This window comes from Thunnus albacares, chromosome 21, assembly GCF_914725855.1.
Source record: "Thunnus albacares chromosome 21, fThuAlb1.1, whole genome shotgun sequence".
In the NCBI taxonomy this organism is placed as follows: domain Eukaryota; kingdom Metazoa; phylum Chordata; class Actinopteri; order Scombriformes; family Scombridae; genus Thunnus; species Thunnus albacares.
The window spans coordinates 3,428,052-3,447,038 of NC_058126.1; the positions used below are offsets into that span (position 1 = coordinate 3,428,052).

General features: G+C 37.2%; 2 protein-coding genes across 4 annotated transcripts in view; one reads left to right on the plus strand and one right to left on the minus strand.

Moving 5' to 3' along the window:
* Window positions 1–18,987, plus strand: part of LOC122972247 — a 25,991-nt gene continuing 7,004 nt past the window's right edge. The window contains exons 1-7 of the mRNA XM_044339220.1: window positions 1–355; window positions 2,004–2,067; window positions 4,078–4,182; window positions 4,789–5,064; window positions 7,689–7,822; window positions 8,918–9,098; window positions 17,423–17,752. Of these exons, the coding sequence (XP_044195155.1) occupies window positions 4,797–5,064; window positions 7,689–7,822; window positions 8,918–9,098; window positions 17,423–17,752 (913 nt within the window). The 5' untranslated portion in view covers window positions 1–355; window positions 2,004–2,067; window positions 4,078–4,182; window positions 4,789–4,796. The remainder of the gene's footprint in view (window positions 356–2,003; window positions 2,068–4,077; window positions 4,183–4,788; window positions 5,065–7,688; window positions 7,823–8,917; window positions 9,099–17,422; window positions 17,753–18,987) is intronic.
* The window catches only part of LOC122972277 (GTPase IMAP family member 7-like), a 15,370-nt gene continuing 12,400 nt past the window's right edge, over window positions 16,018–18,987 (minus strand). The window contains exons 1-2 of one of the 3 annotated variants that reach the window (XM_044339273.1): window positions 17,001–17,092; window positions 16,018–16,844 (exon numbers count right to left, since the gene is read on the minus strand). In XM_044339273.1, coding sequence (XP_044195208.1) covers window positions 16,129–16,844; window positions 17,001–17,019 — 735 coding nt within the window. In that variant the 5' untranslated portion in view covers window positions 17,020–17,092 and the 3' untranslated portion in view covers window positions 16,018–16,128. Of the gene's footprint in view, window positions 16,865–17,000; window positions 17,093–18,987 lie in introns of those variants that run through there. The other 2 variants (XM_044339274.1, XM_044339275.1) reach the window with 2 other exon arrangements.

Below are 18,987 nucleotides of genomic sequence, written 5' to 3' on the forward strand. Positions count from 1 at the left end.
ACGTCAATGGATTCGGTGTGTCTGCACCATCAAGCTTCTTGTCTCTCACTCCGCCCCTCAGCTCAGCTTAACAAATTAAGGCCAAATGCAAAAGAAAAACAGTTACTAACAACACAACTTTACAAATTTACATCTATTCAATACAAAGATGAGATAAAGTACTAACATTTCGACCAAAACCCATTTTAATTTAACCTGTTGAAGCCAAAAGAGATCCACACACACACACACACACACACGATCAGGGGATTTCCTGTAAGTGGCAGTATTGAAACAGAAAGTGTTTAGTATGTTCGTTCAGACTCCATTTTGAGATGACGGAGCAGAGCAGATAAAAAACTGACGTCTGAGCACGGTGAGTGTTAATAAAACATTCTTATTTTACCTGGTCAGTCAGTTTCCTTCCTGAGGACTGTAGACTTCTGTGTATATAAAGAAAGGAAGGAAAACAGGGAGATACTAACTTGTTTGTGTGTGTTACTTCCTCTTTTCTCTGTTTTCTCTACCTACCATTACTGTCGTATTAGCTTCAGAAGAATGTTATGCAGGCAGGAACCTTTACATTGTGCTCATTGTGCTTTGTCTGGGGGACAATAATAGAATGTGAAAACCAAAGGGATGTGTGGAGAAGTAAACTCTGATCATATCTTAACTCAGTTTTAAAGGTTTATCAGACTCCTGCAGTACTGTATGGAAGATTTAAAATATCTAAATGAAAACAAATCAAAGAAATAAATTCAATGAAATACAGTAAATGTTGTTATATGTACTTCCCTAAAATTATGTATGTACTTACTGTGTCCTAATGAAAAGAAAATCAATGGCAAAAGTCTTTTCTGTTTAATTTCTTTCTAATCAAATCACCATTTTAATTTTAAAGAAGCTGCCCTGCACCTTCACATGAAAACTAATAGCAGTGCTGTATTCAGTGTTGGCAGGTCTATGCTGCTTTCTGCTGGACAACAGTGAAACACCTTAAACCTCTTCACTTGTTTTCTGTGTTGTGATTTGATTTTAATGTGCCGTAATTTATGTCCCAATGAAAAATAACTCATTCAGTTTAATGAAACTCAAAAAGATCATTCATTGTCCTATTAATATGTTTAATTATGATAATTATTACAGAAAATTACTAACACTGTTAATACCTACCTAAAAAGAAAATACTCATTATAATGTTTATTGTGGTAGCAGAGTTTAAACTATGTTTAAAGCCAAAGAGAACTTCCTGTGACATTTGAACAGACTTGTCTTGAATCTTGCATTCTGAGTTCACAGTCGGAGTTAATGGTTTACTTGTGCTGTTAGTATAACTGTTACTATTATATCACTGTTAGTACTACAAGTATTAATGCTGCTGTTAGTGGTACTAGTATCACTGCAACTGCTGTTACTGCCAGTATTATTCTTACTGCTACTCTTAATATTACTACAAAACTGGGGCTACACAAAACGGTACCACAGTGTGCATTGTAGTACTGCAGTGTAGAGATACCAGTATGAGTTCTAGACTTGAACATTGCTTACTTCTTACTCTACTGTAATCGGTGGATTTACAGTGAATATCAAACCGTACCCTGGTAGCCCACTGGTAAAAATACATGCCCCATAATCTCAACATCTGTGGTTCAAATCCACCTTTATTGCGTGTCACCCCTCATTTGTCTCTCTCCTCTTCCTGTCATCTGTCCACTGTCACTATAATAAATGCTTAAAAAGCACCCAGAAAATATTTTTTAAAAAGGTCAAACCATGGTAGACTCACAGTGAACTCTGATTCTCTGGAACTATCATCCGATCAGTCCGACTGCACATTTTGATACGAGGAAACTTCCTCAGTTATGACGAAACAGCAGCCTGCACACACACAGGGCTGATTAACAGAGTTTAGCTGACTGTAACAGGGACTGATGAAGTAGAAGTTTCAATCATTTAACAATGATACTTGGAGTTCTAATTGAAGCAGGTCGTTCCACTGAGATGAATAATAATTTATTTTACAGACATCGTCACAACACGAGAGAGCTGCTGCACTGATGGACATAAGATAAGACGGGAATATGTAGAGTAAGTTCATCTCTGTTTCTGAAAATATTCACATCTGACATGATCATTTATTACATGTCTGAGAAACTATTATCAAAATGTTTATTTCTTTTTATCGTTATTCTTGACAGACTAATTTAAATGTGGCTGTGTGAGCAGGGAAAGAACAGCTTAAGAGTGCAAAACACATGATTATAGAAATGTTGTAGTTCAGATTCAGTTATCTGCAAAGTGCCATGATGACAAAGGAGATGGTTTATATGTTTCATTGAGTTGAGAGGAAAGTCTTCTTTCTGTGAGTGAATGAAAACCATGTGTAATTATTAAACTAGAGGTGATTTTCTCATTAGTTATTGTTACTTTACTGTACTTGAGGGCAATTTTGAGTCAGTATTTTTTTCCTACTTTATACTTTTAGTCCTGTACTAAATGTATCTGACAGCTGGAGTAAATACTGACTTTATAAGACTTTACCTACAAATCTGATTATAAAATTATTAATAAAATAGATTAATTTAGATGAAAATAGAGGACAAAATAGTCCACATTATCTCCATATGATCAGCTACATGTTTATTTATCAGCCATAATACAATATATAACTGACATAATGAGCACTTTTGCTTTTGATACTTAAAGTATGTTTTGCTGATAATATTTCTGTACTTCAGTAAGATTTTGTATGCAGGACTATTACTTGTGATGGAGTACTTTACACTATTGCTTTTACTTTGGTAAAAGGACCTGAATACTTCCTCCTCGCTGGTTTAAAGACTTTTTATTGTTCATTGTTAATCAGTTATTTATAGTAGAGATCACCGTATGGAGACTGTTAGTGTTTTGTGTTCTGTGGTGTGTGTTGTTATTTTTGGCTCTGAACTCTTAAACCCTGAAAACTTGGTGTAAGTATTTCACTATAACATAAAGTGTTTATGATCAATCAGAAACAATCAAGGTAAAAGTTTGGAAAAATACATTCTCAAACTGTCAGGACGGTGTGGTTGTGGTTTGACCAGATTTGATTGACAGGGACCTGGCGACATGAACAAACAACCTGACCATTGTCATCACATGTTGATTCAAATACTGCTTAATCCTGATTGGTGGACAGAAACACATGACCCCATTTTCATAGTGTGTACAGTGTTTTTTGTTGTTTGGTATTTAAACATGTTTGTGAAAGTACCTTAAAAGTAAGATATCACCTGTAATGATGAAGGCCTTTAGGTGGGTTCAGCATCAGCAGTCTTGTAGAGGGGGACCGTGTCAAAATATGCAGTAAATATATACAGATTAATACATATCAAAATCCACTTGTGTGTGTATATATATATATATATATATATATATATATATATATATATATATATATATATATATATAGTGTGCAAAGGGGGAACCTGAGGTAGGATATCCTAGACTAACAGACTAACATCAGGCTTACAAGCTGTCATAGAGTACTAAAGACCTACTAAAGAGGTGCCTCTATTTGTCCTATGATAGGTGCAAAATGGTTAACCAGAGAGCAGCAGTGTCAAGAATAAGACAAAGCACAGGGAACCAATAAAGAAAAAAGAACAGTGAACTGATAAAGAAAAAGTATAATAAGAAGGAACTGAGATAAATCACACTGCAGAGAATACCATTTGACAAAATAAAAGTTTTCAAAAATCACAAAAAGGAGCAAATGTCTATTTCCTTACATCCAAAATGTAAGGAAGAAGTGACAAATTATGAGTCATGTAACATTGTCTATGGGAAATGGGGTTTTTACTCCAGGAACCAGCACCCAAAGTAGCAACTCCCATTTCACAACTCTATTAGCTTGACTATTCACACTGCTTTTAAAGAAAGTAAGCAGGTCCTAATTTATCAGGTGAAGTTGTGACTGGGTTCTTTATGCTATAACTTGTATGTGTGTATGAGACTGTTCATTTGTTCTCTCAGTACAAGATGTGAGACTTGTACAGACTTGTTGTGAATGAATTCAGTGTCTGAGCTCACAATCAGTGTTACTCATTTACCTCTCAGACTGACTGAAGTCCAGAGGATGAGTGATTGTGTGGATGAAGGAGAAGACAGATCAGTCTGAAGAATCTGTCTATCAGTTATGAAGAACAACCTCCAAATACAACAAGATATCACATTACATTACATTTATTTGGCAGACACTTGTGTCCAAACAGATACATTTAAACTCCATAGAAACTAGAGTGTAAACTGCATTCCCCTCAAACAAACAACTAAGAACATGTTCAGTACTACAATACAGGGCTTGTAGCATTAGCAGTTAGAAACAAAAGGCCCAGTTCTGACAAAAACACCTAAACTGTGTTTCTTATTTGCACAACAGAAAAGGTGTTGAGTTCTTAAAAATCTTCATATAATCATCAAAATCACAGACTAAATGGACCTTGTGGTGAGATTGATTTGTCAACTTTTGTATAAGATTTAACCTTTATTCTCAACATTTAAGCCAAAAAATGTAAATTTTAACATACATTTCCGTGACAACTGAGAAAACTCGATCCAGTAGAAAGCCTCAGAACAGCTTCTGAGTAGACTTGTGGTGAGACGTTTTAACTGAAGATCCTCTTGAGTTTCTCCAACACTTAAATGACTGCAGCCAAACTGGGATTGTTGTCAAACCAGTCAGATCCAGTAGAAAGAATGAGTTTATATATATGGCAGACAGACAGAAATACAACTGTTCTCTTATCAATGTTCTCTGATTTTACCAGACAGCCAAGATGACGGAGAAAGACCTCCTCGACATTTTGAACAATTTAAGAGACGATGAATTTAAGGACTTCAAGTGGCACCTGAAGTATGAAAAGGTGGGCGACATCCCACCCATCAAAGGGAGTCAGCTGTGGGAGGCGGAGAGGCGGGATGTGGTGGATCTGATGGTGCAGAAATATGAACTTGCTGGAGCTGTGGAGGTGATCAAGAGTGTTCTAAAGAACAACAGGAATGACCTGGTGAGGAAGTTGCTAAACATCAGCTCAGGAGCAAAAGGTCAGTCACAGGAAAAGACAAACATGACATCACATCCAGACAGCAGATCTGTGAGGAGAAACAGCCCAGACAATAAGTATTTGGACAGTTACATGTTTTTTTTTATTCTTCAGGCTCTGTGCTTCAGCACATTCAATTTAAAATAAAATAACTGATACCACATTAAAGTAGTAGTTTTAATTTGAGTAGTTTTACTTCAACATACAAAGAACAGTGTGGGAGATAAAGACCTTTTAATACATAGGGTCTAAATTACAGGGTTTAAATGTAATGGTACAGATACACATGAAGTCAGACTACATGATCATACAACACAGACGTAACAAAGCAAACCAATGCCCACAATAAATCTGGTGATATCTCTCCCACTAACCAACAGACACTGGCGGCTCTGAGATATACAGTACATCCTGGAGGCTGGTTTCACACCGAGGGTAATTCGAGGGGTTGTCATTGGACTATTGAAATTTTGTGGGTCTAACTGTGGAAAACATGAATGAACTCTTGCCAGGTGGGCACTGACATAATTCTGGCAGGTGGCCCTACAAAGTATTCGTTATTAGTTAATTTGCAGAGATCCAACATTCCCTCCATGAATAAACACTTGACCTGCTGTATATGAAGTGTCATGAGATAACTTTTGTTGTGATTTGGTGATATATAAATAAATTGACTTGACCTGAAAGGCAACAATAGTACTGCAAAGAAACAGGATGAGACTGCTTTGACAACAGTCAAACCAAAACTGCATGATAGCATTGCAAAAAAAGTTGGTCGTGGCTCTACTCTGTGAACAGCAAAATGCAACTTTTTAGTAGGACTGTAACTGAAATAAAGTGATGTCACTTTGAATAACCGTTGGGACCTTTGAGATTCTTTGACAATACCAAAAATATGACATTGTAACGACTCAGAACGCAAAAGCACGACAGGAGCAGAGTCCAATATTCTTTAATCAGTCCAAAAAAAAACAAGCAGGGGTCACAAACCAGGCAGATCAGGCAGACAACTCCAAGGGACTAGGCAAATCTCATGACCGGGAAACAGGCAGGATCTCAGGTAACAGGCGAGCAGACAGATAGATAAAGAAATGCTGGAAAACTATGCAAACACACTAGACAATCTGGCAAGGAGCATGTGAATGTGGACCAGTATATATAAGGAGTGACTGATGAGCCTAATGGGATCCAGGTGAGGAGATGGGTGGGGAAACTCAGGTGAGGGGAATGAGGTGATTGCAGGACAGATGGGTGTGGCAGGATCTGCAATGACAGGAGAGTTAGAGATCAAGCAGGTGAACAACATGAAAAATCATCATGTTCATCATGTCTTTGTTCAGTATTTGTCAACAGGATAAAACACAATAAAGCCCAAGAGCTTATTTCCATTGTGGTCCTTTGGATTCAACGTGCTTCATAGATCTTTAAATCAAATCAAAATAGTCATCCCATATGTTGAAATAATCAGCTTACAGAGTTTTACAATCTTTAAAGAAGAGATTCATAATGAAGAGAGTTATAGAAAAATAGGAATAGGATAATAGGAAAATGACTGATTAAGAAGCTTATGAAGATGGGGGAATGAACGTCTTTGATTGATTTTGCAATATGAATGGTTTTACAAATACATTTATAGTTAAATAAAATCATTACAAGTATTATCAAAAAGAGAAACTAATGTGTATAAAGCTGCAATGCTTAGTTGATTAAATGATTGTCAGAAAACTGATCGGCAACTGAGATGAATGATATTGGGATCAATGATTTTATAGCGATCCTTTGATCAGCCCAAATTACTTCAAGTGCCTCTGGACAGCAGAAGTGTCCCTGTTGGTTCTCCTCTTCACTTTCTCTCTGTAGCTTTAACTCATTTTAGTAAACAGATAAATCACTGGCAGCTATTCAACTTTTACTCTCCTGAGTTAAGTTTACTTTATGCTCTCACTTGTATATCACCATCTGTAATCACTTCCATAACCTTGCAACTAAATGCAGGTTGTTCACAATTCATGCTGAAATAATTAAGTTCTAAGTTTTTATATGATTGTAATTCTCGGTCTTTGTAAAGCACAATAGTCAGGCTGAAAGCAGCTGCTTTATTTTTGACATCAGTACAGTTTTTAGTCTCAGTAGAACATCTGGTGGGTCAGTGTGGTAATGCAGCAGGATGTCAGTTTTACACCAGAACTTCCTGTATGAAGGTGTTTCTTTGTCTTGAATTTGTTTCTTTATTTTTCTATGGTGGTAAATCACAACACATTGAATGAATGAAATGTCCAAAATCTCATTGGTGTCATCATGATTATTGGTGGATTGATGAGAATTTACTTTACTTTAAATTTACTTTATAAAGCTCTTAAAGGTCTTGGTCCTACCTGTTTATAATATTTGCTCTTAGCCTATGAGCCCTCTAGAACCCTCAGGGCTTCTGTTAGCGGCCTTTTAATTATCCCTAAAGTCAGAACAGAAACCCACAGCGAGGCGTCCATCTATTACTATAGTCCTCGTCTGTGGAACGCCTTCCTGTAGACCTGAGGGCAGCAGAGAATGTTGAGCCCTTTATGTTACTTTGCAGTTTGAGCTTAAATGTAGGCTTTTGATTTTGGACTTTGCTGTGTTTTACAGACCAGGAAAGGGTCTTGCAGAGGAAGTTTCACACTATCTCCCTTCCTCCTGGGGAGCTACATCTGACCTGGAGCCGAACCAATTTACCTCAGAACCCTAAACCCACTGATCAGCCATCTATTTGTCACTCACAGGTGAGCTAACAGGGCACTATTGACCTTAGGTAACCTAGGCTGGAGCTAGCATGATTATGGTAAACACAAACGTCATAGCCAGATGATCTAATCAAACCAGTTTGGAGGAATTTACCAGCAGAGTCTTCTCCAAAGCTTTTTATGACAAGCAGGTGCAGTTAGGAGTGACAAAACTTGAAGAACTGATCAAAAAGGTAAAAGAAAAGAGAGTTAAGCTCTCTACAGGTTTAATGACCTTCATGACATCCAGCGGTTTCATCTCCAGGTACCAGGCTCGCTTCCAGCAGAGCCTCAGAAATCCTGTTGCCTTAGAGGTTGGGTCAGACCTGGTACTGTCGAGTTTGTCCTCTGCTGACCTGGATGAGGCTGAGGCAGCAGTGCTGAGAGAGCTGAGTGAAGTCACTGTGCAGCTGCATGGAGCCACTGCTGTCTCTCCAGATCTAGACAGAGTGAAGGAAATCCTGATCAAAGCTAAAAACGAGGCAAACCTTCAAGAGCTCAGAGTGGACGTCAGCTTCATTCCAGTTCCCAGACAAGCTGCAGTGACCAAAGTACAACTGGTGGGCTACAGTGAAAATGTGAACAAGCTGAAAGAGGTTCTGCAAGACTACCAGATGAACCAGGCCGGGACACAAGAGGGTCCGCACTTACCCAACCCTGATATGATTAACAATATTGATAAAAGCTTGGGCCTGATTGAGATGAAGCAGACTATTCTGGATTGCAATATGTTTCAAGCTCGGTTCTCTACCTCGGCAGTATCTCTGAGGAAGAGCACAAAGTGTGAAATGTGTTTTTCTTTTTGGCTGCTCCCTTCCTTGACAATTTTCACGGACCCGTGTCAGTGTCCACTGTTTTCCATTAAACCATTTCTGTCACATATTTACATAAATACAAATTTCTTATACATTTTTTCTGCAGGAGAATTCAGTTGCTTAGATCCATAATAGCTTTCATTTAAATTAATGGGTATAAATGTATAACATCTGTCCTCAATGTGATGTGAATATAATTTATTTTAAGATATTTCCATTACATCCCTTCAAGGCAATTTTGGCAGGTTACTACTGTATTTTCTTGTTTTCTACTTGGTAGATTGAGCACTTGCAGAATGTTCATCTGCAATGCATCTATGAGGAGCAGAAGATTCACATTTCTGATAAGATCAGACAGGCCGGAGGAGCAGGTGAAAAGCTTCTGTACCACAAGACGACCCAGGACAGCTGTGACTCCAGCATGACAACTGGGTTCAACAGCCGCTTTGCCGGGCAAAACGGTAATTATCATTTGCATTGATTCGTAGTCATAAGCAGTCTTGACCAAAAATACTACAACAGTGACATCTTATAGACTGTGGCAGCTTAATTTCCTTGTTGTTGATGTACCAGTTTCCTCTTATTCTGAGCAGCTACATACAGTCAGGGAACCTGCTTTGTTGTACATGCCAGCTACTCAGCCATTCCCACCTACTCCAAGCTGATGGTTCCCAGTTAATGTTTGTGGCCCAAGTCCTCTCTGCTGTCTGCTCTGTGTGAGTGTGTGTGTGTGTGTGTGTGTGTGAGGAGCTGAACCTCGCCCTAGGTCAAACACAGAGAGCAGAGGAGAGGACAGAAGCAGCAGCAGAATCAAGCCAAAACACGATAGCAGGGAAAACCCGTCATAACTGTGTTTTGCGCACAGACTGGACAGTTTTCAGGCTATGATGTTATTGATGTATATATTAATCGGGTGTCACGATAGACATGGATCTTACCATCAGGTCAAAAGCAGTGAAAGGGAGGGGGGACTTCATGCCTACAGATCTGAATGGATGTAATAATTTTACGTTTTGACACTGGCCTGACACTTCAGGCCAATCAGCAGACGAATCAGGCAGGCCACTGGGAATCCTGGTGTTCCTGATGGCCAATCTGGGCCTGTAGCCTATTAAAGTGATGGATGTAATGAAAAGCACTCCACTGATCCAAAGAAGATTTTAAAAGGTTTATGTCTATGTTTTGACTGTTTTGTGTCAGTAAGCACAGACAGTTGACCAATTTGAATTACAAGAGAAAATTTCAGCACATGTGGATTTTCAATTGTTTTTACAGGTAGAATTTCTGTTGTGTTTGTTTTCACAGGAAGGAAGATTTCAATTGTTGTCCTGGGGACTGAAGATTATTTGAAGAAAAGTCTAATATCCGTCATCACAGGGAAAGATGTATCTGTATACAGCAGTACTCTGAACAAAACTGAGACATATGAAAATGATACATATGAGGTCATATATACCCCAAACTTGTACAAAGCAAGTGAGGAGATAAAAAAAATATTTTCTTCAAAACATCCTGACATGTCTGTGTTAGTGTTAAAGGATGAGATTTCAACACAAGAGGTGTGGCACCAGACAGAAAATCTGCACAAGACAATTGGAAAACACACAGATGAGTTCAAAGCTGTGCTGCCATTAAATCATAAACGTGAAGAATGTTATCCAGACAACTGCTGCACCATGGAGGAGTTATTCAGCAGACTGAGAGAACTGACTGAACAAAGACATCTCATTCCAACCGACAAAAGGTAAAAAAGTTGAAAAATTAAAGATGTAGATGTGAGAAGTAATTAATATACAAATTATTAATAAATTATTATTATCATTATGTTATATAATACTATTACACCAAAGATGAACTGGTTCTACAAAAAGCTTCCTGGTCAGTTAATGTGATTCTGCTTCTGCATTATAGATCTGCTGACCGACCACACTCTCAAATGAAGACAGGTAAGCCACAGTCTCTCTCAGCGGCATCTTACCAACTTACATTCAAGTGTGTGTTTGTAAGTTTGAAATTAATTCAACCAGACAAAAGCTTTTATAGCAAATCAAATAACAACAACAATAATAACATAACAATAACAATTCTTATTTGGCCTTTTTATTCAGGTGTCAGACAAAACAAAGAGTTCTTCTCTGACCCCAAGAAGAGTTTAAAAGGTGAGATCAGGGTTTTCAAGATGTGTCTGAACAGTTGTGAATTATTATTACAAACTTCATCTTTTTGTTCTACATCAATGCAGGAAATCACTCTGACAACAAAGTGAACCTTGTTCTGCTGGGAATGTCCTGGACTGGAAAGAGTGCAAGTGGAAACACAATCCTTGGAAAGAAACGGTTCTTGTCAAGAACCAGTTCAATGCCGGTCACCACAGAGTGTCAGGTGGCAGAAACTGAGATAAACGGTACACGTGTGCGTGTCATTGATACCCCAGACATCTTTAATGATGAAATCGAATCATCAGTTAAGAACCAACATGTGACAAAGTGCAAACAGCTTCTTCAGTCAGAGCCTTGTGTGTTCTTACTTGTGATACATGTTGGCAGATTCACAGATGGTGAGAGAGACATACTGAGAAAGTTTGAAGAAGCTTTTGGTAGCAGAGCTAAAGAACAAACAGTCATCCTGTTTACCCATGGAGAATATCTGCAGGATGCAGACATGAACTTGGAGGATTTTTTGCAGGACTGCAAGCCTGAACTCAAGAACATAATTGATCAGTGTGGTAGAAGATGTGTTGTTTTTGAGAACAAAACCTCACATAAACGTCAAGTGGAAAAGCTCATGCAGAAAGTGGACGAGGTGTTAAATAAATAGCAGAATCAATAAGTGTGCATGTATCAGACCAGATCAATAAAGTGTTGGATGTGATTTCTTTGTATATAGATATAAACAGGTTAGACTGTAAAATGATTCAACAGCTTGAATTGTCTGATTGTTTAATTTGAAATGATTTGTCAGTTATGAATTTCATGTTTGGTTTTTCTCTCACTTTGCTTCTTAATAATCACTATTTAACCGACTTTATTTTAATGTTGTTTGTTTAGTTTGTCAAATAAGCCAAATATTTCTCTACTGGTGAAATTGTTCCTTCTTTCTTTGTTAACCTTTGTAAACTGTGATGGAATGAGATAAATAAACATTACATTTACCAATAAAAGCAAGTAGTGTAATACACCCAGTGTCTCTGCAGTGATTTAAGTACTGATCCTCTCTTCCTGCTAACCAATACCCCACACATCTCAGGGCTTAACACATCCTTAGAAAACACTAGAAAAAGAAATAACACAAAGATAAATAAATGACTTTTTTCTTCTTTATCTGTGTGACACAATGTAAAATGTAACATGGTTTGTTTAATTTATCCTCCTATTACATTTAGAGTCAAACTGACCAGTTTTTATTTTAAGTTTGAGGTTTTTCTGCAGGAACATGTAAATGGAAAAGGAGGAATTTCATGTTTCCCTCCAAATATGACAGTCAATCAGATATTGGACAGTCAATCACAAAATCAATATTACTACCAACCAAAAATCATCCAAATATTTAGTTTAGACTAAATCAGGTCTAAACATTTTCTACAATATAAAGAATAATGTGTCCGTCTCTCCCTCTCATCAGATTTGACCCTGAATCACTCAAGTCTGTTGACATATGGGTCAGTTTAGTAAAAATGTTTCATGTCTATATGTTTTTTATTTCTCATCCTGTATGTTTGACTCTGGAACCAAACTTGTGTATCTGTGTGAGGATCAACTGAACCAAACAGTAAACTGTACAATAAGAGGTCAAATATCACCATCTACTGGATGTTTGATGTAGAAGTTCTTTCTGTTCTGAAGGTGCTCGCTCGCTCTGATTGGACCAGGCTTCAGTTGGACATAAACTTCAGGAAACTATTTCCTTACAAGCTTTTACAACTATTTCCTCTGATTTAGAGGCAAGTTGTCAGTGTTTCTAAATTACATCTTATTTGTTGGAATATTAGAATATATTGTGATTATCACTGTTTTATTTATATATTTACTTTTTAAGACATTTTAATCAACTTGGTATCTGTTTAATTCCTGGCAATGGTATATTGATTGTTGTTATCTGATCCATTTTACATTTTCCTTCTTATCATGTATCTGTTTTGCTGATCCTTCAGCCTTAAAATACCTTTTTTATTTTATGTTATATGTTTTCATAATCTTTATGTTTTATGCGCTGTTGATATCTTGGCAGGTTACTCCTGTAAATGACATTTTTAATCTCAGTGAGATGTTTTTCTGGTTAGATAAACAACATGAAAACATTTAATGAAAAAGTGAAACATTGGCTGAAACAAAACCAAACTGCAATCACTGATCTGTGATCTGTGTCCATGTGCATGTACATGTCTGACTCAACAGGGACTAGAAATCGTCCCTATTGCTAGGTCGTTACTAAGGGTTGGCCTACTTGCTGGAATAGTAAACTATGTTTCATTACATATGAGTCTACTGACGTAACTAATTGTGATGAGTATTAGTCAGACCCCATCTATTTTCATGGAAACGGGGATAAAACTAGCAAAAGTTTTTTGTTAGAGCGAACTGCCTCGCAATATGAATACATTTTGATTATATATTTTATTTTGTTGGTAACTGTTGTACATTTGCAATACAGTAGAAACTACTTATAGTGATCACTATAAATGGATGATTATTATAACTGAACCAATTTTTTTTCTTTTTCTTAATTTCTTGTGCAGATTACCATCTAATTGACATTTGTATATTTATTACATGAATATAAAGTAATGAAATGGCCAGCTTCACTATTTACTGAATTTTATTGACTGTTTGATCAGGATATGTCCTTTAACTCCCATATAAAACAAATTTCAAGGACTGTCTTTTTTCACTTACGTAATATCGTAAAAATCAGGCACATCCTGTCTCAACAAGATGCAGAAAAACTAGTCCACGCATTTGTTACTTCCAGGCTGGATTATTGCAATTCATTATTACAGGCTGCCCTAACAAGTCTCTAAAGACTCTCCAGCTGGTCCAGAATGCAGCTGCACGCCCTCTCTACATTTAAGAGGAGCCCCCTCTCTCAACCCAACCAGTCAAAGCAGATGGTGTCCACCTAGAGTCCGGTTCTGCTTGAGGTTTCTACCCATTAAAGGGGAGTTTTTCCTTACCGCTGTCGCCAAGTGCTGCTCATAGAGGAATTGTTGGGTCTCTGTAAATTAAAGAGTACGATCTTGACCTGCTCTATGTGAAAAGTGCCCTGAGATAACTATTGTTGTGATTTGGCGCTATATAAATAAAATTGAATTGAAGTGAATTTAATTTCAAAATACAGAGCAGCTGTTTAAATGCCTGTTTTGCTGCATCTTGGTGGCTCGTTTTTGGCACGAACTCATTTTTCATTGAGAGAAAATGACTTTTTCCTTTTCTCCCTCCTGTCATGGTTTCAATGTGCATGCAGTATCAGCCTCAGGTCACCAGCTGGCAGCAGACGGGTTGTGCATTTACGCTGCGGGGGGTGGGGACCTCAAGAGCGCCACAGCGAGAAAGTTGAACCAGAATCAACTTTTTGAGAAATGCAACCTGTAAGGCTGTACAGTCCTGCCATGAGGGAAGATAAAAACATTACTAGGAAAAGGGGAGGACATTTCTCCTTGTTTAATAATGTTAAAAGTAAAGTTAGACTTTGCTGGCAGCTTCCTGACTCATTTTACAAAAGAGGAAGGAGAGAGAGAGAGAAAGGCAGTGGTCAAGTGAGCTAGAGAGTGGATGAGGAGAGCGAGCAGTGGTAGCAAGAAAGATGGTGAATGAGAGGAATAAAATGTTATTTTCTGATTGTATCATGTCAGTTAGAAATAAACACTCAAACCCCTCACCCCACACAACCCTGAAGAAGTGCTGCAATGCCTGATAATGGTGCTTCAGCCGCTAAATACACATCATACATGTATTATGGGAGTAAGGTAAAAAGAAAATAGAATTATCATAGTTTATTTAATCAGCATTTGTATAGGAATGATTCTGTCCTGAGCTTTTTGATCCATATAAGCAGTTGATCACTGTAACTGTGATTAATACAAGAGGTTTCCACTGTAGCCTATTAATATTGCTTAAATATAAATGAATAAATAAAACAAAATACTGAGGACAAAGATTGGGCTGGTCAGATGGAGAAACTAAACTAAAAAGTAAAAATTAAAAATTAAAAACACCTCCACAAACCTGCTCTATTCTATATTCTATTCTATTCTCAACTTGTCAAACTCAGCCTCCCAGTTCAATGTAAACTGTTTTACTGTCTTGTCTTAATGTCTGTATGTTCTGACACTGTCCAACTTCCTTGTCTTATGTTCCTATTTCTTTTTGTTATGTTATATTGCACCAATATATATAATTGAAAAAGTTCATTCTGGTATGAAAGGTGAGAAAAGTATTCTGCCAGTAAAATGGATGGTAAACACCTAAAATGCCAATAATCCTCATTGTTTGCTGTTTTGAATTTTATTGTTTAGATGGTTAAATTTTTACTTTATTTTTAAAATTTACTTTCATTTTAAAATCTTTTTCAGATTAGACAGCTTGCTGAATTTCAGTCAAACCCCAAAAACTTGCATTTTTCCTGATGTGAAGTGAGTTTGGATGCTTTTCATCCCTCTGAACAATTATAAAGAGAAGTTTGGAGAATTGATCTGTGTTTATATTAACAAATTATGAACACAAATTTCTCTTTTTGTGTTAACGTTACATTCATTCTGTAGATTTCTCTCTGGATAGGTGGTTTGTGTCATGATGCCATGAAGTCACTGATCTCTTAATACACAGTGACCTTCACATAAGGAACCAGCTCTTCATAATCTCCATACATCATGCATGTTACTGTAATAATAAAATATTTTTTACTCACGCTATTTAATTCATACTGAAATACTTACAGCACTTTACGATCATCTTAATACTAATGAAATTTGTTTAACTGACAGACTGGGAATATGGTGGATTTAAGATACTGTTTTTATAAACATATTCAGTAAAACGATCAGTCTGATTTACAATAAACACTTCAGTCTCAGGTCCTTTTATTTCACTTTTCATTTTTATTATTTTTCACACCGTTCCATACTCCACCAAAGTATGTAAAATTTCAACATCCAATAAAATTCTCAAACATCAAACCACATATTCAGTATATATGTATATTATACACCCCACAAAAACATGCAAATTTTAGTTACTTTACAGTCTTCATCATTTCTTTCATACTCTTCTTCTTCATGATCAAACAGTTTACAACATTAGTTTTCATTACTGATATATAATTGTAAGGGTTAACTTGAAAGCATGTTCACAATAGTATATTATAATATTTTGTTGTAATTTAAAAAAATAGTCTTCAGTTAACACATTCAGGCTACAGAAGCCCGTATTTTCAGTGATTACTGATTAGGTGTTGTGATCATTGATTATGGTTTCATACTGTGTATTTTACCTATTTTTATCTCAAAAGTATTTGGTGGAAAAGGAGAACACGTCCCAGCAATAAACCAAACAATTGAGACAGAAAAACATCATCCAAGTCTTCTTCTCTCACGTTTTGTCTTTTTGCAATGGCCTGAACTTCTTGATACATGGCATCTGTGTAGTATGCCACCCCGTTTCCAGCAACCATGTCATCAATCTTCTTGATCAGCTCCACCACTTGGTTTCTGTCACTTTTGTTGTTGTCAAAGACGTGGAACCTGTTTCCACAGCTTTGGATGACTCGTTGGAGGTCTGTGCTGCCAGTACGTATATACTCTTGTATGGTCGTGTCTCCGAGATCACCACCACGAGTAAACAACACAATCATGAACTGGTTAGCTTTTGGACCAAACAGCTCTTGCAGGGCTTCCACTGAGTTTTTCTCTTCAGTGGTGAATCGACCAACTGTGATGACCAGCAGGAACACATGAGGACCAGGACATGAGACTTTGACACATTTCATAATTTCTTTTTTGATGAATTCTGCAGATTTCGCAGTGTCCAGAATCCCTGGTGTGTCTACCACACTAACTACTCTGTCACCCCATTGTTTCACACCTTTTTTACAGGTCTCAGTCACTGACCCAGAGGCAGGACGGGATTCGAAGCGTTTCTCTCCCAGAATGGTGTTTCCAACAGCACTCTTGCCCACACCAGTTTTTCCAATCATCACAATTCTCAAATCAGGACCTGAAAACAAATCAGAACTTCTGTTTAGGTTCCTGAAAGAGTTTATCACTGGCTTGATGTATAAATAATTTAGTAAATATAAACACATTGTGATAAAGTTTAAAGTAAATTAGTCATATACAGTAGATGAAACAAAACAATTGCTTGAAATCTCACCTGCAGGAACTGAGTCCATCTTTTCTCAGCACTGTTGTCTCTGCACAGTTGACTATGAATGTTATAACGTTTGTTTAAGACGTTTTAGTTATACTGTAGCTTCACAGCTGACACGCCTCCTAACATTTGCATAACAGCTCCATATAAAACATGTGCAGACCAGCGACTCCTGCAGATACACACAGTTTGTCTCCTGTACTTGACTGCTCTGGATCTGAGGACCATGTCTGAGAGTAAGTTTGGCCATGATATCTTTCTATAGAGCATGATTGTTGTTAATACTTTGATTGCTTTGTGTTAATAAGACAGTACTGTCAAAGTGAAAGGAAACTCTTCTGATTTATTAAAAGAAATTTGACCACATATAGGATTTTTCATTGTATGTATATGATACAAACTCTATTGTGTTGTTTTTTTCACAGAAAGGAAGATTTCAATTGTTGTCCTGGGGACTGAAGATAATTTGAAGAAAAGTCTAATATCTCTCATCACAGGGAAAGACGTATCTGTACACAGAAATACTCAGAACAAAACTGAGACATATGAAAATGATACATATGAGGTCATATATACCCCAAACTTGTACGAAGCAAGTGAGGAGATAAAAAAATTATTTTCTTCAAAACATCCTGACATGTCTGTGTTAGTGTTAAAGGATAAGATTTCAACACAAGAGGTGTGGCACCAGATGGACAATCTGCACAAGACAATTGAAAAACTCACAGATGAGTTCATAGCTGTGCTGCCATTAAATCATAAACGTGAAGAATGTTATCCAGACAACTGCTGCACCATGGAGGAGTTATTCAGCAGACTGAGAGAACTGACTGAACAAAGACATCTCATGCCGACAGACAAAAGGTAAAAAAGTTGAAAAATTAAAGATGTAGATGTGAGATGTAATTAATATACAAATTATTAATAAATTATTATTATCATTATGTTATATAATACTATTAAACCAAAGATGAACTGGTTCTACAAAAAGCTTCCTGGTCAGTTAATGTGATTCTGCTTCTGCATTATAGATCTGCTGACCGACCTCCGTCATATAGAGCACCACACTCTCAAATGAAGACAGGTAAGCCACAGTCTCTCTCAGCGACATCTTACCAACTTACATTCAAGTGTGTGTTTGTAAGTTTGAAATTAATTCAACCAGACAAAAGCTTTTATAGCAACTCATAATAACAACAACAATAATAACATAAATTCTTATTTGGCCTTTTTACTCAGGTGTCAGACAAAACAAAGAGTTCTTCTCTGACCCCAAGAAGAGTTTAAAAAGTGAGATCAGGGTTGTGAATTATTATTACAAACTTCATCTTTTTGTTCTACACCAATACAGGAAATCACTCTGACAACAAAGTGAACCTTGTTCTGCTGGGAGAGTCCGGGACTGGAAAGAGTTTGAGTGGAAACATAATCCTTGGAAAGAAACAGTTCTTGTCAAAAGCCAGTTCAGTGCCGGTCACCACAGAGTGGCAGGTGGCAGAAACTGAGATAAACGGTACACGTGTGCGTGTCATTGATACCCCAGACATCTTTAATGATGAAATGAAATCATCAGTTAAGAAACATGTGACAAAGTGCAAAGAGCTCCTTCAGTCAGGGCCTTGTGTGTTCTTACTTGTGATACATGTTAGCAGATTCACAGATGGTGAGAGAAACATACTGAGAAAGTTGGAAGGCGCTTTTGGTAGCAAAGCTAAAGAACAAACAGTCATCCTGTTTACCCGTGGAGAAGAGCTGCAGCATGCAGACATGAACTTGAAGGATTTTTTGCAGGACTGCCAGCCTGAACTCAAGAACATAGTTGATCAGTGTGGTGGAAGATGTGTTGTTTTTGAGAACAAAACCCCACGTCAACGTCAAGTGACAGATCTCATGCAGACAGTGAACGAGATGTTAAATAAATAGTAGAATCAATAAGTGTGCATGTATCAGACCAGATCAATAAAGTGTTGGATGTGATTTCTTTGTATAT